The sequence below is a fragment of the Vipera ursinii genome, assembly GCF_947247035.1.
Source record: "Vipera ursinii genome assembly, chromosome: 1".
Lineage (NCBI taxonomy): Eukaryota > Metazoa > Chordata > Lepidosauria > Squamata > Viperidae > Vipera > Vipera ursinii.
In genome coordinates, this window is record NC_139512.1 from 6,188,944 (window position 1) to 6,214,460 (window position 25,517).

At 43.8% G+C, this 25,517-nt stretch overlaps 1 protein-coding gene across 1 annotated transcript in view; it reads left to right on the forward strand.

Annotated features, from left to right (window-relative positions):
* Nucleotides 1-221: 221 nt before the first annotated feature.
* Nucleotides 222-25,517, forward strand: part of GRIN3B (glutamate ionotropic receptor NMDA type subunit 3B) — a gene marked incomplete at its 5' end in the record, with an annotated part of 50,044 nt that continues 24,748 nt past the window's right edge. Inside the window, one exon of the mRNA XM_083363313.1 lies at nt 222-722. Coding sequence (XP_083219439.1) covers nt 222-722 — 501 coding nt within the window. The remainder of the gene's footprint in view (nt 723-25,517) is intronic.

Sequence of the window (25,517 nt, forward strand, 5' to 3'; positions counted from 1 at the left end):
CAGAGCGCAGAGCGCGCCCGGCCACTGGATCGGCTGCAGCTCAAGCAGCGCCCGGCTCCTTCCTCCTCCGCCCCCCGACGCTCCCATGGGCGGGCCCGGCCCGGCCCCTTCCCTCCCCTCCTAGGCGCCCCCAGCCCTCCTGCCCACCTAGGGGCCGGGAAGGGGGGCGGAGGGGCCGGGCGCCCCAAACTTTGCCCGCCCCCGCCGCCCTGGCTTCCTCTATGGAGTTGCGCCGGGCGCTCCTCTGCTGCTGGTGCCTGGCGCTCCCCTGCAGCCTTTTGCTGCTGCTCCCGGCGCCGGGCCGGGGTCACCCTCAGCCCTGCCACATCCTGGCTCGGATCGGGCACACGGTGCGGCTGGGCGCCTTGCTGCCCCGCGGAGGAGGCGCGCAGAGCCGGGTGCGCAACGCCCTGGCTCGGGCCAGCCGCGCCGCCGCCGCCGCCCTGCCTTACAACCTCAGCCTGGAGGTCTTGCCCGGGGCTCCCCTCTCTCGGGACCCGGCTTCGTTGGCGCGCTGGCTGTGCCAGGCGCTGGTGGTGCGAGGAGTCGCCGCCGTCCTCGCCTTTCCCGCCTCCCGCCGGGAGCTGCTCCAGGTGGATTTCGCCGCCGCCTTTCTGGACATCCCCTTCATCAGCATCAGGCAGGAACCGGAGCCGGAGCAGGAGCCGGAGGAGCAGGAGGGCGACGATGTCGACGAGCGCTCCATGCCCTTCAGGACCCGGGTAAGCTTCCTTCGCCCTCCTTCTCTCTCTAGAGCCTCCACAGCCAGGGGCAGCCTGTCTTCCAGGGCTGCTGCCGTGGAAAAACAGCAGGGCAAGCCGTCGTCCGAAGCCTCCATGTGCAGGTGCAGTCTATCTTAGACCAGGTAGATTCCTGGGGAGGGAAGACTGGACAATTTCTGATTGCTGTGGCCCTCTGCTTGACTCATGTGGTGCCCGACTATTGTAAACGGAGTATTGTGATGATTGCTATTGATTTCCACATCCGTGAGCATTCATTCTTCAAGTTACCGACTGCTAGAAAAATAGCAGCAGGAGAATTCTGTTGCCTGGGCTGTTTATCTTTAAACCATTATTTACTACTCCCCGTGAATTTCCATAGACATCAGCTGTCGACTTTCATCTGTTGGATTCAGGGGAGACCCTTCGAAGATCGTCATCCTATATTTAGGGCAATGGTACCTATTGTAACCCAGCTCATGCACTGTAGTTCTAGCCCTCCAGCAGATAAGCTACCCTTAGATATGGAAGCTCGCAAGAATTTACCCATTAACGCCCTCCAGTATCCAGAGTCAGAAAGAGACACTGGGGCAAAGAAATGTGTTGCCTTCCAGAATTTTTGGACTTCAGTTCCCAGCATCTTTTGCCAGTACACATCTGGGGAGCATCTGGTTGGGAAGATTGCAATAGCCATTTCTTGCTATGTATCTCATTTGGCAAAGAATAAATTATATGTGTCCTCATATGGCTTTCCCATCTTCTACTAGGTGTGGTAATTAAATGGAGCCTGAGAGTACAGTAGCAATCTGCCTCTGCCATTCCTGGGGACAAAATAAAATCGATCATCGCTTTCATTCCTTGCTTGTGGCGTTCTTGGAGTCATCCTCACTACCCAGTGTAGGGAAGTGGATGTTAAAATTTATTCATTAGGTAGTTTTTCTCTGTTTCAAATCAAGGCAGCTCTTCTTCAGCCAACATGCACAGTGGGCTTCCTTAGTCAGAAGCAATCTATCTAAATGTTAGGTGCTAGGATCTGGGGAGCCACCATGTTCAAAGGTGGTCTACCCATAAATAATGAGTCAAAGGAACTAGGGCACAGGTAAGAAGGAATATTGCAGGACACCAACTCTATTAGCTCTGGAATTGGTGAGAACTGGAGTCAGACATAAATCAATAAGATTGAAGATTTCTAATTTCTGGAAGATCAAATACTTTGGCCATCTAATGAGAAGGAAGGACTCACTGGAGAAGAGCCTAATGCTGGGAAATATTGATGGCAAGAGAAGAAGGGGATGACAGAGAATGAGGTGGCTGGATGGAGTCACTGAAGCAGTAGGCGGGAGCTTAAAGGGACTCCAGAAGATGGTAGAGGACAGGAAGGCCTAGAGGGTCGCGATGGGTCAGACACAACTTCGCAACTAACAAGAACAACAACAATTTCTGGAAGAACATCTCACGAAACATAGAACATAGGAAATGGTTGAATTTTGAGTTGTGCGGCTCAGTACAGCCTGTGTTAGCTCTTTGAGATTCCTGATGTACAGTATTGGGTTTCCCAGCCTTTCTTGGAAATGCTTGGACCTGAACTGGGAGATTTTTCCAATGATGCTGTTGCTCTGATTTCAAAGCACAGGGTGCTTGTTGTAGCCTTAACGCTTCCTTAACTCTTAAGAGAGAAGATGGCAAGGAAGTAACAGGCAGCAGAGAGCAAGCAGAGCTGCTTAACTAATTCTTTGCATCAGTCTTCACGCAAAAAGAAACTATAGCCCAGCCTACCAAAAACATAAATGTAAAAGACGGACTAGAAATAAAAATTACAATAAGCAAGAAAATGGTTAGAGAAAACCTATCTGATCTTGATGAATATAAATCACCAGGACCTAATGGATTACATCCCACAGTTCTGAAGGAGCTGGCAGATGTTATCTCAGAACCATTGAACCAAATCTTTCAAAAATCCTGGAACACTGGGGAATTACCTGAGGATTGGAAAAGAGCTGATGTATTTCCCATCTTCAAAAAAGGAAGGAAAAAAACAGACCCAGGAAAATTCTGGAAAAGATAATCCAAAAACAGATCTGTGAAACAAATAACATCTAGAAACAAATAAAGTTATAGCTAAAAGCCAGCCTAGGTTTGTTAAAAGCAGATCACGCCAAACCAATCTTATTTCATTCTTTGACCAAGTAACTAAATTAGTAGACCAGCAAAATGCTGTGGATGTAGTATAGTTAGACTTCAGCAAGGCATTTGACAAAGTAGACCACAACCTACTTCTTGGTAAGCTAGAAAAATGTGGGACAGACAACATCACCACAGATGTATTTGTAACTGACTGACAAACGGTACTCAACAAGTCATCCTTAATGGTACTACATCTACATGGAGGGAAGTAAGCAGTGGGGTACGACAAGTTTCTGTCTTACGCCCAGTACACTTCAATATCTTCATAAATGACTTAGATGAGGGAATTGAAGGGGAACTCATCTAATTTGCAGATGACACTAAGCTGGCAGGAATAGTCAACACCCCAGAAGACAAGCTCAGAATCCAAAAAGATATTGACAGACTTGAACAATGGGCCCCGTCCAACAAAATGATATTTAATGTGGAGAAAAGCAAGGTTTTACACGTAGGCAGGAGAAACCAAAGGTACGAGTACAGATTAGGCGAAACCTGGCTGAAAAATAGTGAGAAGGACCTTGGAGTCCTAGTGGACGATCACTTAAATATGAGCCAGCAGTGTGCGGCAACATCCAAAAAAGGTAATACAATCCTTGGTTGTATAAACAGAGGCACAGAATCAAAATCATGTAAAGTATTTGTACTGCTTTATAAAGCCTTAGTAAGGCTACACCTGGAATACTGCATCCAGTTTTGGTCACCACGTTACAAAAAAGATGTTGAGATTCTGGAAAAAGTGCAAAGAAGAGCAAATAAGATGATTGAAGGCCTGGAGACAAAAACGTGAAGAAGAGTTGCAGGAACTGGGTATGGCTAGTCTAGAGCAGACATGTCAAACACAAGGCCCGGGGGCTGGATCCGGCCCGCGAAGTGGTTTCATGTGGCCCGCGAAGCCATCCTGGAAACAGTGAGGGAACGGCCCCCACTGCCTTGGCCCTGGCCCAGAGACCCTCCTTCTGCCAGAGACCCTCAGATCTGTCCCACTCCTGCCCAGGCCCCATAGGCACCCTTGATGCGAACGATGTAGAGCTGGTCATGCCCACCCAGTAGGCCATACGCACTCTAGCCACGCCCACCCAGTAGGCCACGCCCACTCTTGCCATACGCACCCGGCCCCCTGAGGGCAACCGCAATGCTGATGCGGCCCTCAATGAAATTGAGTTTGACACCCCTGGTCTAGAGAAAAGAAGGACTAGGGGGCGACATGATAACAGTATTCCAGTATTTGACAGGTTGTCCCAAAGAGGAGGGGATCCACTTATTTTCCAAAGCACCAGAGGGCAGGACAATGGATGGAAACTAATCAAGGAGAGAAACAACTTGGAATTAAGGAGAAACTTCCTAACAGTGAGGACAATTAACCAGTGGAACAGGTTTCCATCAAAAGCTGCGGCTGCTTCCTCACTCAAGGTTTTTAAGAAGAGACTTGCCATGTTTTGTCTGAAATGGTATAGTAGTGTCTCCTGCTTGAGCAGGGGGTTGGACTAGAGGACCTCAAAGATCCCTTCCAGCTCTATTCTGATTCCCTTGATGATCCTATTCATTTAACATTTCAGGAGGGGACAAGAAGGCAAATTTCGAGTTATCTACAATACCTGGTCCAGCATGTAAATTTCCCCTGTATAAGATGAGATTGAACCATAGACTGCCTTCCTCTCTGTTCTTGAATCACACAGAAAGCTGTTGCAATTGGAGAGATAACTTTTCAGCCAAATGATGGTGTTTCCTCCCCCTCGAATAACAGGTTCTAAAAAACCTTCTGTTTAAAAGCGCTGATGTCTTTGTTATTTTCATATTTGTTGCAAGCGGTTTGTATTTTGCAGAACAAAGGGAGTTTTCCAAAAAAGTGGAAGTTTTGGTTCTCTGCCACTGTAAGCTGGGTTCCAGTGGATCATTGCTCCTCTTAGCAATTGCTATTCCACGCAGGGATCTAGGGATCCTTTTTTTTTTTGCTGTGCCTTCTGCCTTTCTTCCTCAATGTACAGCTACTCCAAGTCAGGGGTCCCAAAAAAATTAGGTGCTGCCTATATTTAGATTTAGGTTTTTAAAAAGAAAGCATACACATTTGTTAGACCTTTGTAAAGGAAAGCTGTTTTTTTTCCTATCTCACATACAGTAATTATTCTGTTTAATAGATGAGAATATAAATAGCTCAGGATTTAAACAGTGGAATTCTCGGTGTTCAATGAGCTTGGTTATTTGCTTGCAGAAGTTACGTTATCCATCTAGGTAACATCATCAGTGTGAGTGAGTGTATACACATATACACTCTTTCCTGTTCAGATACAGTAGTTTGCCCTGCTAGTGTTGGTGGCCCTGTTGTCTTCTTCTGGTGGTTCCTTGGTCAGGGTATTATTTTCTGTTCAGTTGTTTGTCTGGTATCAATCCTTGTTTATCTGGTGTTGGAGAGAACATGTCAGTGGTCTTTTTGTTTCCTTCTGAGCTGTTTCATTGCCTCTTGAATGGTATGCAAATGTGATTTATCTTTATGTGTCTGTTGATGGATATCTAACAGAGTATGGAATGACAGCAGCTTCTGAGATATTTTAGGGACAGAAATAGGTTTCTTCTGCAGATGTGCAGCTGCAGGTATGTAGATGCAGATGTGTGCCGTTCTTGTAGCCCTTTCCCACTTGTGAACTCTCCCTTGCCTCCCAATAGAGCAGACCACTCCTCTTTTATCTTCACAACAACCTTGCAAGGTAGGTTGAAGCGTAATCACTGGCTCATGTCCAATCAGTAAAACTGATTTCAGAGCTGGGATTTTGGCCTGTTGTTTCTCAGTTCCACCTCTCAAGAGAGTGAGCATCGAGATCAGAAGTGTCCAGCCTTAACAAGTTTAAGACTTGTAGACTTCAATCCCCAGACTCCCCAGCTAGCCTTGCTGGCTAGGGATTCCTGGGAGTTGAAGTCCACAGGTCTTAAACTTGCCAAGGTTGGACACCCCAACCTTCATCTAGGTGTTATTCTGCAGTGGCATACAGAAATCCCTCCTTGTGGCCCAATTTACAACTGGAGCGTTCCCCAAGGCTAGAAATAAAGCTTCTCAGGGATCAAGGTTCTTTGCAAAAAACCCCCAAAAAACGGGGTTGGTAGCGAAGCCCTCTTTTGAACCATGTCCACTTTTATTGGCACATGGCCACTTTGCTTTAGCCCTGCTGGTTTTTGTGTAACACTCCCTGTCCTCTGCCGCTCTGCAGTAGCCTGCAGATGATAGTTAAGAAATGGGTTGGGTTTGTAAAGCCAAGGAAGGCGGGGAAGCTGCTTGCGAACAGGGGGGAGGAAGCTCCTCAAGATACACCAGGTACCCAAAGCTGAGGTCGTTGGCACCCATGGCTGGCACAATTAAAGCAACTAGGGTATCTTGGCACAATGAGATCAACCATGCATAGTTTTACCCATTCCATCGTGTGCCATACAGCTAAAACACTATTTGGAGGAACAAACAGAGTTCCTGGAATCTCCAATGTCCCCTTTTTCCCCTTCAGGAAATTATTTACAGATTAAATTAGTTTACAAGGTCATGTCGAGATTCCAAAGGGGGATTCCCCCCCCCCTTTTTTTTTTTTAAATCACATCCTATTGATCAGATTCGAACGCATCCTTTGCTCCTTGTCTCCTTCAGCTCCCGGCAAGTAATTTCCCCAGCAGCCCATCTGTATTTCATATTCAGGCTCAGCGAAAACCAATTTCCTGCTGGCACATCGGTGGGAGGAAAAAAGGCACAGTCAGAACGAAAAGCTTGTGTGGGGTTTGCGTTTAAAACCTGGGGGCATTTCACTTGTTCTCAGCCTGCTGGTCCTTACAGCTGGACATCTCCGAGGATCAGCAATTGCGGCTATGATAGTATTAGAGAGCCTTGGAGATTTTTACTCATCCCTGTGAAACGATTGGTGTCTCCAGGAGCCGGAGAAAGCCTGTGGAAAGCGAACTGATCTAGCAAATTGTCAGTTGCAGAGAACTGGATGGTTTCAGCTCCGTTTAAATGGATGCTTTAGGCTCGGAGCACTTTACACCTTAATTCCAGTTGAGAGACTGGAATTGCAAGCCGGAGAATTGGTAGGAGAGGTGCGAGATATAAATAGAGCATGAAAAGAGAGTGGAGCAGCCGTAATGAACTGTAGAAAGTGGCTGGGTGAACTTTCCCAGTCTGGTGAGCTCCAGATAGGTTGGGACTGCAACTCCCAGTATTCCCTACCTGGCACAGGCACTAGGGATTCTGGGAGTAGTAGTTCCACGGCACCTAGGGTGCTGGGGTGGGAAAGGCTCAGGCTGGACCATCAGAGGATGCTGGGGTAATTCTTATTGAATCTTCATCTGTGGAATTCTATAGATTGGGATACTGACTTTATACTATCACCACCGTGCTAAGAAGTCCTTGCAGTACTGGGGACAGGAATTACGCAGTGCAAGGGATTTGTGCTAATCCATTATGAGTTTCCCCAACTCAGTGCATCTGGGAAGCAATTCAGTTTGCCTGTGTCAATATCAGGCATCCAGATCAATTAGGACAGCGTAGTTTCTCAACCTTGGCAACTTTAAGAGGTGTGGACTTCAGCTCCCAGAATTCCCTAGCCAGCATGCTCCCATTTGGGGAATTCTGGGGATCTGAAGTCAACACCTCTTAATTACACAGTGGGAGATTCTTTGCCTCTAGTTTCAGCTACGGTGTCAGCTTGACTAAAGATTTAAAAAGGTATTGGTGAAGAATTACATTCTGCCAGTGATAAATGGATCCTCCAAGCATAGTAATAGTATACTGTACCTAAGTGACAAAAGAAGGAGTAAGTTGCATTTTTATATCCTAGAAGAAACAGTGTGCTATTCTTGATGGATCTTTGATCTGCTTAAGGAAGGCATTGCTTGATTTCAGGGGACCTCCAGAAGTATTCTGATATGTTCGTTATTTGTTAATATGAAACAAATAACAAAAAATTGTTAAAGTCCTTGTCTTTCTCTTTTGAAAGTAATCGACTGAAAAATGCAACAGCAGAGATTGGCACTTGAGAATGACCACATTTCAGGGTCTTTAAAGTGTTCTGATTGTTGTGCGATCTTAGCGCACTTACGACAACTTTATAAAGTTGGCCAGCAGTATAATAATCCCCCTATTGTGAAAGGGTTCATTTCTTTGGAAAATCAAAGATGGGAAGATTTCTGATTTGCAGATTGACAGACAGGTCAGAGACTTGCATCAAGTTTCAGCATCTTGAGTTTTTCTAAAGCTTCCTTTGCAATTAAATCAAGTAACAGAATGTTGGACACCCGATAGAGAGATGGACTGCATTCACACATTGAGCTCAACCCAAATTTTCTGGGTTGCATAATTATCAACCAAACAATAGGCTGTGTTATGCAGCATGCTAAGCCACGTGCATACAAACTGATCCAGGTTTAAAACCTACTTGCGTGCATCTGTGCCAATGCAATCTCTGAGTCTCGAGCTGACTTGGTGAAGCGTGTTGTACAAACACAGCTACTGCTGGTTAAAGCAGGTTGCCAGGTAGCAGATTGTAAAAATGAATTATCATACTCTAAATTAGCTTGCAATGTTCCTGTCTGGCATTATAAAGAAAAATAGAGCCTGTCCTATTGTGTGGGCATCCGTCATCTCTTACTAATCAACAAAAGCAGGCGGACGATATTGATTTCATATGGAAAAGAGCCCAGTATTGTACCAAGATTTCTAAATACCATCAATTACATTTCAGAGTGCTTAAAAGTACAGGTAGTTCTCAATTTACAACCAGTTTAGGGGCTGTTCGAAGTTACAACAGCACTCAAAAAAGTGACGTATGACCATTTTTCACTCTTATGACCATGGCAGCATCTCCACAGTCACGCGATCAAAATTCAAGCGCTTGGCAACTGGCATGTATTTATGACACCTGCACTGATCTTGCTTGGCAATGGAAATTTTTTTTTTTTTTTTTTTTTTTTTATTGAAAAGTTTTATAAAATACAATTTTCCTTTAAAAAAACCCCCCTTCCCCCTCCCTCCTCCCCTCCCTACCTCCCCCCTACCCCCTCCCCCTCCTCCCTCCCCTACCTCCCCCCCTCCACTTCCCCTCCTCCCCCCTCCCCCCCCCCACTTCCCAGAGCAAAATACAAGGTATATATCTAAAAGGCAATCATAAACAATCATATACTAACAATTATAAACTCTAAAATCCATCACTCTCTAGCTTGTATATAGTAAACCAATCCTTAATAATACTAAATATATATAAAAAACTAAAATAAAAGAAAACTAGCATCATTCCCATCTATGTTCTTCCACAATTCACTATTACCTTAACATATTCTCATTTGCACATTAATAAATAGTTCTTACACAAATTAACCCACATTAACCCACAAAACTTTCTTCCTCTTCCTCTGTAGTAAGTTATCCATTAATTCCAAATTAAAAAAAAAAAATCTATTACCATACATAGCATCCCAAAACTTTTTTTTTTTAAAAAAAAACACAACTACCACTTAACTATAAATATTTTGTGGAAGTTCCATAGATTTCTACTGGTCTTATTTTTTTTCCTTTTTTGAGCGTTTTAAGGCAGCACGCGTCACCCTCTGTTCTCTAAGATCATCCAAAAGAGTTGCAGCTTGAACTCCTCCTGTACCCTTCTCGTCTATCTGTGCATCTTCATCCTCATGATGTTCTCCTTCTCCAGATCCCTCTGCAGCTTCCAGAAGTGTTGATGGGGTTACTTTCAAGACATTATTATAAAAATCATGCGCTTGCTTCACATTACTCAAACAGTACCTTTTGCCATCATACATGAAGCTCAACCCAGCTGGGATCTCCCATCTGAACCTTATATCTCTTTGCTTGAGCTCTTGCACAAGAAATATAAAATCCTTCCTTCTCTTTAAAATCTTTGGAGGAATTTCTTTTAGAACCAAAACTTGTTGACCAGCAATCACAACTTTGGTATCGTAGGCAGCTTGTATAACTTCATCTCTAATTTCCCTTTTTACAAAATAAACCACCACATCTCTAGGCAACTTTCTCTGTTTAGCAATCCACGAATTCAGGCAATGGAAATTTTGAGGTCACTTGTGGTCATAAATTGAGGACCCTTGCCCCAAAGACATAGCCAACAACTGCCCTTTGTTTTAAGCCACATTTAGGGGGGTCAAAGGTTTTGCAAAGGGACATTTGCCTAGCAGATTTAGTTGGGATTATTTTAATGAAGTTAGATCATTAGAAGAGTTTAATGGTTTCCTTCTCTCTTCCTCCCTTCCTCCACTTTTTGGAGCTGTCAGCTGTCCTAAATGAAGCAGAAGACACAAGTGTTAGGGGTTTTTTGTTCCTCCATAAATAGAAACAGAATTACAATCCACAACTTTTTGAGGGGGTTTTTTTTTTGACAACGGTCCCTTGTGTCGTGAAAAATACCTCCATTACAGAGGAGATAAGTTCTGGATACAAGGTAAAATTATGTTACAGATTTCTTCCCTAGCAGCAAATGAAAGATGAGTCAAAACCTTAGTAAGTTCAGAAGTAGACCCAGACCAGTGCAGTTGAGGAAAAGTTTAGCATTAAGTTTGGGTCAGGTGCAGGGGTTCTTCTGCAGGGCTAAGGTGAAAAAAGTGTCAGCCAAAACTGACATTTTTTAAAAAAAATTGCATTGTGATTGCGCCTACAGTTTGTAAAAGCTTCTCCTCCCCCCAAACAAAAATCAAATCAACTCTTTCTGCTAGTTTTTATATCATGTTATATCATAATATTTTTGTATTTATATCATAATATGTTTGTATTTATATCATGCCTCCTTAAGTAACACCAGCTGCCTGCAATTAGTGCAGGTTCGAGTCCCACCAGGCTCAAGGTTGACTCAGCCTTCCATCCTTCCGAGGTAGGTAAAATGAGGACCCAGATTGTTGGGGGCAATTAAGCTGACTTTGTAATAATGCCGCTTGGGGTGTGTGTGAAAGCCCTAATAAGCAGGCATATACATAGAATGAAGGCTACTGCTAAGCTTGTAAGCCGCCCTGAGTCTTCGGAGAAGGGCGGGATATAAATGGAATTAAAATAAAAATAAATAAATAAATAATATTTTTGTTCCACTTTCCCTTTGAGGGCATTTTATTAGGAATAGCGATATCTCAGTTCTGCTTTTTCCCTCTCTTGTTCTTTGTTGGTTGGACTTTGAGTGAGTTCAGGCTGAAAAATGTACCTGTTTTGTCAATGTAAATCCACTCCACTTCTGTTCAAGCAGCCATTTGCCAAATGCTCTTGTGATTCCGTCCTTATTGCATTATACTCCATTCTCACTCTTGAGACTTAAATCAACATCCCAGAGTGGGACACCTCTGATTTTATTCTCATAACAACAAACCTAAGAGGGAGATAGGACTGCAGTAGTGGCGACTATCTATAGCTCGGGTGGAGGATGAGGGTGGAAGTTCATTCTCCGAGCTTGAGGGTTGGTTTCCAAACATTTTGTTACTAGGCTAGGTAACATCTTCGGCAGAGTTAAAGGGATGTTAGTGTGGGTGTTCTTCTGTTTATAAGTGCCTCAGGTGTGGGTGTGTCAAAAAAGAGTCTTTTTGATGGGTCAGGTGTGAATCATCAGTTAGAGAAGAGGTCCCCAACCTTTTGAGCACCAGGGACCGTTTCCATGGAGAGAGGTTTTTCTACGGACCAGAGGGGGCATCTTTTCATGTACTGCCTGCATCCTGCGGATGGGGCTTTGCTTGTTTGCATGGAGCAGTTTCTGGCATGCTGCGGCCCACTGCCAGTCCACAGACTGGGGTATGGGGAGCCCTGAGTTAGAGGTTTGTGATGGGTTGTTCAACATAGCAGAATTAACTGAGTTGGAAGTGACCTTGGAGGTCTTCTAGTCCAATCCTCTACTTAAACAGAAAATCCTATACCATTTCAGACGAATGGTTGTCCAGCCTCTTCTTAAAAACCTCCAGTGTTGGAGCACCCACAACCTCTGGAGACAAGTCGTTCCACTGATCAATTGTTCTAAATTTCTGTCAGGAAATTTCTCCTTAGTTCTAGGTCGCTTCTCTCCTTGATTAACGTCCTAGGAAAGCTCTCACTCTAAAATCGGCTTACCTTCAATGTTCGTGGGCTCACGTTCCAATGTTTTACAATGCAAGGATTCACCAGTCCCATCGATCCATACGTACGTAGCTTGCACCTTGTCACCCTGAGGCAGCTTCATATACATTTGTTTTGTAGTTTTGCTCAAATGGGAACTTGCAGAGGTGGGCCACGGTTGCACGGTTGTATCTCCTACCATCAGGTAGGAGATACAGAAGTATAGCCAGCCATACCAACTGAAGAACAGCTTCTATCCATAGGCTGTCAGGCTCCTGAACGGGAAATAACTCTATGTATGATTGACTTGTGAGGCTGGTGTGTTGTGCAATTAGCTCACATGGTGTAACAAGATGGTGGGTTTGTTGTCACTGTGAGTTGTGGGGAGGGGGCACGAAGGGAGGCTCAGCCAATCTCACTGTACACATGTTGTACTTTGACAATAAAGCTTCATTCATTCACAGTTGTTCCTGAAGTTCTGCAAGACGATGTCCGTCATCGAGAAAAAGGTTCAATGGTGGGAGGCAGGTGGAATCACAAGGAACTGGCAAGCTGACCACTAAAGAGGGTCAGCCGTGCTCAGGTTTTGGGATGGGGAGGTCACATCCGGTCAGGGTCTTTGGGAGGTGAACTGCTGGTAGTGGTGGGGGGGGCTTATGTGGGTTGGTTGAGGGTCGGTGCTGTCCCTGGTTGGCTGTGCAGTTGATTTGGATTCTGAGGGCTTCATAGGCCGAGGGTTCTGACTTGAAGCTTGGCCCTCGTGTCCTTGTCCACTTAACCATTATAACACCTTGGCTTTAAAAACATTGGGGTGAAGGGAGGTGAATAGAATGAGGGGAATAAATGTATTTAGTTGGTCAAGGTCTGTGCTTTTTTTTTAAAAAAAAGAAAGAAAATGCATTATTTTCTAAACTTAGCAGAAAGGTAACCGTGGAGGATGAGTAACCGCTGAGTTTAGTAGGTTATTTTCTTAAACAAGGTTTCAGCTTCCATTAGCTATCTGTTTCTCTTTTCCACGGCATCTTTGCAAAACTCCCAACAGCATCATGCATGGAGAAACTGAAATTGCAAAGATGCATTTCTTAAGTGGGGGAAAAAGTCTGGTTCTGGAGCTCAGCCACTTGATCTCCACTTGTGATCTGCTTTCAGAAAGACTTATAATAATTTCATGATTTTCAGGCAGGGATCTGGGTACCCTAGAGATCTCCTGGGTTCTTTTACGTGGTGTTTCAATTAACCATTGCTGTCTTGTGTGCATATAGGCAGAAGGGATGCAGGTAGTCCTCGACTTAGAACAATTCATTTGGTGACCGTTCAATGTTACAACGGCATTGGGAAAAGTGACACATGACCGTTTTTCATACTTATGACCGTTGCAGCATCCCCATGGTCATGTGATCAAAATTCAGGTGCTGGGCAACTGATTCATATTTATGAGTGTTGCAGTGTCCTGAGGTCATGTGATGACTTTTTGTGAACTTCTGTCAAGCAGAAGTCAATGGGGAAGTCAGATTCACTGAACAAACGTGTTGCTAACTTAACAGCTGCAGTGGTTCACTTAACAACTGTGACAAGAGAGGTCGTAAAGCAGGGCAAAACTCACTTAACTGTTTAGCTTAGAAATAGAAATTTTGAGCTCAATTGTGATCGTAAGTAGAGGACTACCTGTATTGGAAACAGGCTAGGAATGGAACAGGCCATTAATCACCTCCTGAGATTCTTCATCAAATTAGGGGGCACAAAAATGAGACAGGAGATTTTTCTAAATTTCCCCAGGAGAAGAACTTCTCCAACAGTTCCTTAAGGGTGAAGAAGTTCTGTTACTGCTTTTGGAGAAATCCCACTGGAAAAGTTTCCTTAGGGTTTAATGGAAATAGGAGAAATCAAGTGCCTGCAAAAGAATTTTACAGTATAAGCCAGACCATATACTTACTCATTCACTCACGCATGCACACACACACACACACAAATCCCTTGACTGCCTTATCACACAAGGAATGAAAGAACACCACATTCCATGCATAAAATCTCTGAAAGCAAATTGGTTGGCAAATGCTCTTTCATCTGACTTAATAAGAACTGATAGGAGAAGCATGCAGAATTGCTTGGTTTTATCTATCTGTATATTACTAAAACTCTTGTCGTGACCTTTAACTGGATGAAATAGAGCACCATAGGGCAACATTTTTTGAACCAAAGTACCTAAAATGGGATGACTTGTAAAATTCATCCAAAATTTGGAATGTATAATTCCTGAGGGAATTCCACACTGCTTCAGTTTGACTGGCTGCTGCTGTGGTGTTGTGATCTTCATTTTCAACATTCCGTGACAGTTTCCCAGACACTCTAGCAATCCTTCACTCCCTTCCCTACCTATCAGCAGCCACCTACCTGCCCGCTGGAAAGGTAAAGGGAGGGAGGAATAGCTGTGTAACTCATGAAAATATATACCTTTTAATAAAATGTGTTAAGTCTGAAAACATACTTCGCCAAAATGCTACTACAAAGGTGCTACTCCTGACCTTTCGTAAACACAATTCGTGTTAGAAGTAGACAATCTGTGCCCCACTGGGTAATCATTTCAGAGATAGTTCCCTATTTAAACAGAAACAGAATGACCAAGGGCAGGCAAAAAAAGTCATGGAGGCAGGAATGACTTCCGACTTCCTGCTGATTCCCCATGAAATTTCCTTGTGGGAATCTGACAGGGAGCATTCCTTCCTTCCTTCCTTCCTTCCTTCCTTCCTTCCTTCCTTCCTTCCTTCCTTCCTTCCTTCCTTCCTTCCTTCCTTCCTCAGATGCAGTTTTTAACCCACATGGACTAAAGCTGTCAAAGCATTCAGAATCTGTCAATGGAACCAGGATGGAGAGTCACCTTTTGCTGCATGAAAGCCCTAGATTCATCTGGCTGTGCATGCACACACACAGAGACACACAGACACAGACACACAGACACACATACACACACACACACACACAGACACACTATCTGCAGTGTCCCCTAGATGACAAGTAACCTTCAGATTCCTTCCTTCCTTCTTCCCTCCCTCCCTCCCTCTTTCTCCCTCCTCCCTTCCTCCCTCCCTTCCTTCCTCCCTCCCTTCCTTCCTCCCTCCCTCCCTCCCTCCCTCCCTCCCTCCCTCCCTTCCTTCCTTCCTTCCTTCCTTCCTTCCTTCCTTCCTTCCTGGAGCTTCATCCAATTATACTGCTGAATTTCCCCAAACCTTTGCATATCATTCCATCCTATACATTCCAAGATCACCTGCCCCAAAACAAGACAACTAGGAGGCACCAATGTCAGTTCAGAGATTCATTCAGTTCTAGTAGCCAACCTTCTCCCTGGGACCACCCTTGGCCCTTTGACACAAGCCTTTAATCAACTAATTATTTCTGCTGTGAATACCAGCCATTCTCTTTGGCCCACTCACTGGCTTCAGCAAAATGCTTCCAAGCATACCATCTGCTTTCTGTCTTACCCTGGTTTGCAAAGTGCTTTGTGGGCATATCTGCTTAGCATGGCTTTGAGTTGTGGTAAATGCCTTAGTCATTCCCATTTTTTTACAAACAAGAAAGCTGAGGATCAGCGAGAGGAAACAAAGAAGTTGGAGGTGCAATTTGATGATACAAAGCAGTCTTTGTGGTATCCAGGTGATTGAGGAGCCTTCTGGCCATAGAAGGAGGGATGCGTTAGCCTTGGTGGAGCAGTGGGCTGATGCCTCCTTAAGTAACACCAGCTGCCCGCAATTAGTGCAGGTTCGAGTCCCACCAGGCTCAAGGTTGACTCAGCCTTCCATCCTTCTGAGGTAGGTAAAATGAGGACCCAGATTGTTGGGGGCAATAAGCTGACTTTGTAATAATGCCGCTTGGGGTGTGTGTGAAAGCCCTAATAAGCAGGCATATACATAGAATGAAGGCTACTGCTAAGCTTGTAAGCCGCCCTGAGTCTTTGGAGAAGGGTGGGATATAAATGTAATTTTTAAAAAAAGCAAGAAAGAGGGCTAACTGTACTTTGGACTTTGACGATCATCACTCTGCTTGTTGAGATGTCTTTTTTAAAAAAAACAAAAAACAAACAAACCCAACATGCAAATCCCTGAAGAATGGGGTCTAGTACTGCCTCTGACTTGAAACTCAAATTGCAAGCACAAAAAGAGTACAGGAAAAATGCCAAATCATGACAAACGGGGGAAAAAGGAGAATTGTCATGCTGTGCAGAACTACAAGAGATCTCGCATGAATAAAAAATAAGGGAGCACCTTTTACGTTGAAAACACAAGCCCAATAAAGACTGAGCTCATGCAATTGTTTAGAAAAAATGACAGTTAAGTAATGTTGAATTGTGGAGGAATGTGTGACTGGTGGAGATCCAAAACGGAGCTTCCCAATCCAATGGCTGTCTACCACTGTGTTCAATTTCTATTAGTATTTGCTTTTTTAAAGTGTTGTTTGGGGGGGGGGAAATTCTTCCTTAGAATCTGGAGACAAAAGATTGGGCCAGGTGGATCAAATCCAGCCAAGCAATTCATTTGTTTATGGCTAGGCCACAAATCTCTGTCAATTTGTCCTCTCCTTGCCTGAAGCTCTGTAGGCGGATAGAAACTCCAACTTATTTTGGCTAATAATTATTTGGGGGTGGGGGTGGGGGGGTTAGAAATGCAGGCTGGGTATTTTGCATTTTTTCTGCCTCAGATCAAAAGCAGAATAACAGAGCTGGAAGGGACCTTAGAGGTCTTCTAGTCTACCCCCCCCCAGCGAAGCAGGAAACCCTGTACTATTTCAGACAAATGGTTGTCCAATCTCTATAAAAGCTATAAATGATGATTGGAGTTGGAGAGAAGGTTTTTCACTAGACATATTACATTGAGAAAAATGTTTCTCATTTCTTTCCTGTTACCTTTGATTTCATTGCAGAGATGTTAACATAAGAAATAGATTATTTTGTTATCTAATTTTACCTTCCAAAAGACAGAAGCAGATGAAAAATGTGAGGTTCTTTCCTGTTGGCTTTTTTGAATTAGCTGTTTTAGATTCTAAACATTTAGTTTCTAAAGAAGTAAACCTGTAAATAATTTTAATGTCCTTCTCTAGTGCAGGCTCTTTTATGACTCAAGGACTTCAACTCCCAGAATTCCTAAGCCAGCATGGCTCAGCTTGGAAACCTCTCCCTTTCCCCTCAGCATGGCTGGCTCAGGATTTCTGGGAGTTGAAGTTCACGAGTCATAAAAAAGAGCCAAGATTGCCTAGCCCTGCAATAGGCTAAGGAAAGCCAATAAGGGAGCTGTTTTTTTGGGTTTTTTGCAAAAAAAAAGTGCCGGAATGCCGTTCTGAGCAGTCTATGAGAAAAAAAGCCCTGCTTTTATGACTTGTGGACTTCAACTCCCAGAATTCCTGAGCCAGCCATGCTGAGGGGAAAGGGAGAGGTTTCCAAGCTGAGCCATGCTGGCTCAGGAATTCTGGGAGTTGAAGTCCATGAGTCATAAAAGAGCCAATCTAGGAGAAAAGGGAAGAAGATTCTGTGATTGTAGCTTTACAATAAAGTAGAATTATCTCATCCAATCGTATTTCCTGTCTGGGTCCACTTTGTAAAGTTGACAGACGTGCCCCATCCGTTCTCATTTTCAGACAGCTTCACACATTTTCTTTTCCTGTGACCACTTCTGGAAAACCTCATCCAGTTCTGACCCTGTGGCCTGTCAACAATTCAATGGTGAGAAAAATAAGGCAGGAAAATCCAAATGCCTTCCTTTCTCCAGAAAGTTAGATCTTAGCTTAGTTTCGGTCTGAGTTAGGATCACTTCAGCCCGGTTATTTGTGCCTGAAGTGAAACTCTGCAATGATTTGTTCAATCATCCATCAGTTTGTTTTCTTGTCTGTTCACATTATTCTCAGGAGTTTTCTCTAACGTCAAAGTTCAAAAGCGTCAATACTTTTCCTGTCAGGCTTCCTCAAAAGTCCAACTTTCCCTTTCATGGAAGGTCACATGGAATATCATGGCCTGCACGATTGTGACCATTGTAGGTAAAGACATGTTGCGATATCTGGTTATCTTTTCCAGGATCTTCATGGCTGCTCAACCAATTGCTTGTCTGCTAAATATTTCTTGACCACTTCTTCTTCAATTCCTATAAGGCAAAAGCTATCCATCCGTTTAATATCCTTGTTGTGTAGTGGGTTTCTTGGAAGCAGGAGGCGAGATGAGAGGGTTCAAACAGGAACATTGCTTTATTGTAGTAACAGGAACAGAACTGAGAACAGAGGCTTCTACGCAGCTACTTATACGGTTGGCTACTAGGTGGCGGCCAATAGGTTTAAAGGAATCTATTCCTGCCCCAGAGCCAACCAATGATCGTCCTGGAGACTGCATGTCTGGGCAGCCAGCAACTGTTACACAGACACTCTAATTAGGCAATCTCAAGCAGCATTCAAAGACAGTAAAAACAGTTCAAGTAAAAAGGCCCAATACAGTACAATCCTCATTTTGTCAGAATTCTTCAATCTCTCCCAAATTAATTCTTAAGTTGTGTTGCTGGGAAACGGTCGCAGAACCTGACATCGGATCTGTCCAGTACAAAGTAGAATTCAATGTGTTTAGACCACAGGTCTGCAACCCGCGGCTCCGGAGCCGCATGCGGCTCTTTCAGCCGTCTCCTGCGGCTCCCAGTCCTCTGCCATGTGCAGTCCAAAAAAAAAAAGTGGGACTAAAAAAGTTCAACCAATCAATTCAAATATGCAGGGTAGGTGCATATCTCGCCTTGGCTCCACTCTTCAGTCCAACCCTGTTCTGCGCATGCGCGCATGTATGCGCATGCGCACACATTTTTTGCGGCTCCCAGTTTTTCATTTTGTGAGGGAACTGGTTCCGAGTGGCTCTTTCACTGTTTCAGGTTGCTGACCCCTGGTTTAGACTAAGGCAGGCCGATTAAAGGTTGGTGTGATCCTAAATTTCTAATTATGATATGATCATAATCTCCTGGGCTCTTAGCTTTGCAACACTACCTCCCTTCCTTTCAAATTAACTTTTGTTCAGTATTTTGGCAGCTACCTTCACCCAAAATGGAGAAAAGAACTAGAATGGAAAGCTCAACTACTTAGTGTAGTGGTTAAGACGCTGGCCTAGAAATCAGAAGGCTGTGAGTTCTAGTCCGGCCTTAGGCATGAAAGCTGACTGGATGACTTTGGGCCAGTCTCTCTGTCTCAGCCCAGTCCACCTCACAGGGTGGTTGTTGTTGTGGGGAAAATAGGAGGAATATTAGGTGTTTGGCGCTTTGAGCTATTTACAGAAATAAAGCTGGGATAAAAATGAAATAAATAAATAAACTTCATTTCATTTCATTTACATGCATGTTTAATGAAATCTAGTTGCTGCAATAACTTCCCCATTATATATTTATTATATCTCCTCCTTCTCTGAAGACATTACAATTCGGCAATATCTTTGAGAGTTTTTTTAGCAGTCAGATCAAAGGCTGTTTTGTTTTCACTGGATTCGTATGTATGTTTGCATTTATCTCTTTCGTAAATTTATTTTCTCTCGCTCAATGAGGAAGAAAGATCTTGAATCTAAACTCAAGGGAGGGAGATTTCGTTTCAAGCCAGGGAAAGGATTCTGATAGAAAGAGTTGTTTGTTAGTGGAATAACCTATTTTAGAAAATGAGGATGTTACACAAAGAGGTTGGCCGTCTATTTGAAATGATATATTTGTTCTGCAGGATGTGAGACGGGCTGGATCACTGGAGTCCTTTTGAGGACCACAGGTAGTTCTTGACTTACAACCATTCATTTAGTGGCCGTTCAAAGTTACCATGACACTGAGAAAGTGACTTATGACTGTTTTATCACACTTAAGACTGTAACAGCATCCCCATGGTCATGTAATCAAAATTTGGACGCAGAGCAACCGGCATGTTTTTATGTTGTTGTTGTTGTTTTTAAGTGCCCGGGATCATGTGACCACCTTTTGAGACCTTATGGCAGACATGTCAAACACAAGGCCTGGGGGCCGGATCCGGCCCACGAAGTGGTTTCCTGTGGCCCGCGAAGCCATCCTGGAAACAGTGAGGGAACGGCCCCCACTGCCTTGGCCCTGGCCCAGAGACCCTCCTTCTGCCAGAGACCCACAGATCTGTCCCACTCCTGCCCAGGCCTCCATAGGCACCCTTGATGCGAACGATGGCAAGCAAAATCAATAGAGAAGCCAATAATTCACTTTACAACTGTGCTCTTAACAACTGCAGCAATTCACTTAACAACTGTGGCTGTAAAATGGGGCAAAACTCACTTAACAACTGCATCATTTTAGCCACTGAATTTTTGAGCTCAGTTGTGGTCGTAAGTCGAGGACTATTTATACTTTCTCAGTTCATCCTAAACCTGTGTAAACTGCAAGAAGTGCTCCCCAAATGCTCCAGATTTATTCTGGGATGGTTCAGCCCCACACCACCTACATCACTTCTGCCATCTTTCCCCCATGTTGTGACCATTTCAAGACTCTCTTATAGAGAATGCACTTTTTTACCCACCTTCCAGATCAGCTGTGTTTTCCTGTGTCCCTCACACACTGTGCCTCGTGAAACAACCTTCCCAAGTTGCTAACATCTTAATGGAACAAGATTCATTTGGGTGGATACGCCAAGCACGGGGGGGGGGGGAATTTCTCTCCCTGTGTACATTTGCCTATCTGCATATTTATCAGAGGATATTCTGGCAAATGGAACAATGCACAAAATAAATCTTGATATGACGCTGTATCTGATTCCGTCAGCCTTCCTTTTGCTCCCTCCAATATGCAAAACAGGACAGAAGAAATTATCAGAAGGATCACAGAATAGATCGTTCCCTAAAGGACATAGACATAGAGTACAATTCCAGATTAATTTGATGAAACACCCTCATTAAATTGAAGAAAACAGGGACTTTGGGATAGAGCCCCTTTGAAGAACACAAGTATAATTGGATTGATTATTATTTATTTATTATTGTTTAGCATATGATGAAAACATGACGGAAGAGAAGCAAACATAGATACACAGTCCACATTATCACAAATAAAACTTCTGTGGGGGTACAGCAGGGCCTCATAACTGGATGTCCAATTCAGCTATCCAGGCGATTGTCTCTGGCGTTGCTTCGTGCAGATCTTCTAAGGAACCAGAGAATGCACTTCATGGGCAATCTTGCCCAATATGTTTAATAGTTTGCATATCACCACAATTGCAACAAGGGCACTCTTTCCATCCCCACTGATGCAGGGCAGAGGCACTTCTTCCAGTATCACACCTAACTGTGTTTAATTTTGGTAAGAGAGAGGTAGGTCAAAACCCAGTGGTTTGGTAGAGCAGGGATCACCAACCCCTGGTCCGTGGACCAGTACCGGACCGCAGCATGCCAGCAACTGGGCCGCACAAACAAGCAAAGCACCATCCGTGGGATGCAGGCAGCACACAAAACCACACCCCTTCCGGTCCATGGAAAAACCTCTCCATGGAACCGGTCCCCACTAATGGTCAGGCCACATGAAGGTATCTTGGGCCATTCCTCTTTCCAGACATTCTCGGGGTTAAAGTGGACAGATGTAAACAAATAACTGTTTTTCTAGCTGGTCTATGGGATTTCGGTCTTACAATGGGCTGCGCATAGCCCTGGTGAATAGGAAGGGCCTTGTTAGTCAGCATCCTTGACCATAGCCCAGGGATAGGCAACCTTGGCTCTTTTATGACTCATGGACTTCAACTCCCAGAAGTCCACGAGTCATGAAAGAGCCAAGGTTGCCTACCCCTGTAGCCGAATGAGAGCTTGTTGTCTTCTAATGTGGGGCGGCATGATACTGCTAAATATTGGATTGGTTATTGATTGGATTGATTATCGAAATGCACCGATACTCCTTCCACTTGTTCTTTTATTTCTAATACACCAATGTTTCTCAACCACCACGGTTTTAAAATGTGTGGGTCCTAACTCCCAGAATTCCCCAGTCAATATGCTGACTGGTGAATTCTGGGAGTTGAAGTCCATACAACATCTTAAAATGGCTGAGATTGACCAAAACTAGAACAATCCCCTTCTCTCCTTCTTTTAGATGCTCCAGGTATTTCTCTCTCACTTTCCTGTTAAACCTCATCCCTGACAAAAATAAACCCTGAATTTGTTTATAGCTTATTTGGTAACCTTTTTTTTAATGTTCTCCTTTATGGAAATTTCACAGTCTCATTTTAATGTGGGAGTTCCCTTAGGAGCCAGCTACGCTTCATTGACCCGCTGTTGATCTTTCCGTCTATATTATGTATATTCTGACTTTTGCTCAGGAGCTCTTGCTGAGAGTGGGACTTTAGTCAAATGAGATTAATACCGCTGTGTTAGGAGACTTCTTCCAACCAAGGAGGAGGTTAAAAAAATAAAATCAAGTCATGACTATGCAGTGAAGAGCAGTTTTTTGCTTGGCAGGCGAACGGAATGACCTTGATTTATAACAGTGCTTCCCAAAACGTGGGTAAATTACAGGTAGTCCTCAACATACAGCCATTCATTTAGTGATTATTCAAAGTTAGAACGTCACTGAAAAAAGCAACTTATGAATGTTTTTCACACGACCGTTGCAGCCTCCCCATGGTCACGTGATCAAAATTCAAATGCATGCCAACTGGTTCATATTTATGACGGTCGCAGTGTCCTGGGGTCATGCAATCCCCTTTTGCGATCTTCTGACAAGCAAAGTCAATGGGGAAGCCAGATATAATTGCGGTGATTCACTTAACAACTGTGGCAAGAAAGGCTATGAAATGGAGCAAAACTCACTTCACAATGTGTTGCTTAGCATCATAAATTTTGGGCTCAAATGTCAAGAACTATCTGTACCCAAAACTGAGTGAAAGTGGTTTTTACTTAGATGTTGCTGTTGTTGTTGTTGTTGTTGTTAGCTGCGAAGTCATGTCCAACCCATAACGACCCCATGGACAATGTTCCTCCAGGCCTTCCTGTCCTCTACCATCTTCTGGAGTCCATTTAAGCTCACGCCTGCTGCTTCAGTGACTCCATCCAGCCACCTCATTCTCTGTCGTCCCCTTCTTCTCTTGCCCTCAACCTTTCCCAACATGAGGCTCTTCTCCAGTGAGTCCTTCCTTCTCATTAGGTGGCCAAAGGATTTGAGTTTCAACTTCAGGATCTGGCCTTCTAAAGAGCAGTCAGGGTTGATCTCCTCTAGGACTGACCGGTTTGATCGCCTTGCAGTCCAAGGGACTCGCAGGAGTCTTCTCCAGCACCATAGCTCAAAGGCCTCAATTCTTTGGCGCTCGGCCTTTCTTATGGTCCAACTTTCACTGCCATACATTGCAACTGGGAAGACCATAGCCTTGACTATACGCACTTTTGTTGACAGGGTGATTGTCTCTGCTTTTTAGTGTGCTGTCTAGATTTGTCATGGCTTTCCTCCCGAGGAGCAAGCGTCTTTTAATTTCTTGGCTACAGTCTCCATCTGCAGTGATCTTGGAGCCCAGGAAAATAAAATCTGTCACTACCTCCATTTCTTCCCCATCTATTTGCCAGGAATTGAGAGGGCCGGATGTCATGATCTTGGTTTTCTTAATGTTAAGTTTCAACCCAACTTTTTCTTCACCTGCAACAAGAGGCTCTTTAGTTCCTCTTCACTTTCTGCCATTAGAGTGGTATCATCTGCATATCTTAGGTTGTTGATATTTCTCCCAGCAATCTTAATTCCAACTTTTGATTCATCTAGCCCTGCCTTTCTCATGATGTGCTCTGCATATAAGTTAAATAGGCAGGGCGACAGTATACAGCCTTGCCGGACTCCTTTCCCAATTTTGAACCAATCAGTGGTTCCGTGTCCAGTTCTCACTGTTGCTTCTTGACCCGCATATAGGTTTCTCAAGAGACAAATAAGATGGTCTGGTACTCCCATCTCTTTAAGAACCTGCCACAGTTTGTTGTGATCCACACAATCAAAGGCTTTGGCATAGTCAATGAAGCAGAAGTAGATGTTTTTCTGGAACTCCCTAGCTTTCTCCATGATCCAGCGTATGTTGGCAATTTATTATTATTATTATTATTATTATTATTATTATTATTATTATTATTATTATTATTATTTATTAAATACTGATCTCTAGTTCCTCTGCCTCTTCGAAATCCTGCCTGTACTTCTGGTAGTTCTCGATCCACATACTGCTGGAGTCTAGCTTGTAGGATTTTAAGCATAACTTTACTAGCATGAGAAATGAGTGCAATGGTGTGATAGTTTGAACATTCTTTGGCACTGCCTTTCTTTGGAATTGAAATGTAAACTGATTTTTTCCAATCCTGTGGCCACTGTTGAGTTTTCCAAATTTGCTGGCAAATTGAGTGTAGCACTTTTACTGCATTATCTTTTAAGATTTTGAATAGTTCAGCAGGAATACTGTCACCTCCACTAGCTTTGTTGTTGCTCAGCTTTTCTAAGGCCCACTTCACTTCACATTCTAGGATGTCTGGCTCAAGGTCAGTGACTACCTCATTGTGGTTATCAGGGACGTTAAGCTCATTCTTGTATAGTTCTTCTGTGTAATTTTGCCACCTCTTCTTAATCTCTTCTGCCTCTGTTAGGTCCCTGCCATTTTGGTCCTTTTTCATGCCCATTTTTGCATGAAACGTTCCCTTCATCTCTCCAATTTTGTTGAAGAGATCTCTGGTCCTCCCTATTTTATTGTTTTCTTCTATTTCTTTGCACTGTTCATTTAAGAAGGCATTCTTATCTCTTCTAGCTATTCTCTGGAATTCTGCATTCAATTGGGCGTATCTTTCTTTTTCTCCCTTGCCTTTCACTTCCCTCCTTCCCTCAGCTATTTGCAAAGCTTCCTCAGACAGCCATTTTGCTTTCTTGCATTCCTTTTTCTTTGGGATGGTTTCAGTTGCTACCTCTTGTACATGTTACGAACCTCTGTCCATAGTTCTTCAGGCACTCTGTCTATCAGATCTAATTCCTTAAATCTATTTGTCACCTCTACTGTATATTCAACAGGGATATGATTTAATTCATACCTGAGTGGCCTAGTGCTTTTCCCTACTTTCTTCAGTTTAAGCCTAAACTTTGCAATGAGAAGCTCATGGTCTGAGCCACAGTCAGCTCCTGGTCTTGTTTTTACTGACTGTATAGAGCTTCTCCATCTTTGGCTGCAGAGCGCATAGTCAATATGATTTCTGTGTTGACCGTCTGGTGATGTCCATGTGTAGAGCCGTCTCTTGGGTTGTTGGAAAAGAGTGTTTGCTATGACCAAAAGAGTGTTTGCTATGATAAATTCTATCAGCCTGTGCCCTGCTTCATTTTGTACTCCAAGGCCAAACTTGCCTGTTATTCCGGTTATCTTTTGGCTTCTACTTTAGCATTCCAATCCCCCATGATGATAAGGACATCATTTTTTGGTGTTAGTTCTATAAGGTGCTGTAGGGCTTCATAGAACCGGTCAATTTCATCCTCTTCAGCACCGGTGGTTGGGGCATAGACTTGGATTACTGTGATATTGAATGGTTTGCCTTGGATTCGAACTGAGATCATTCTGTCATTTTGGGG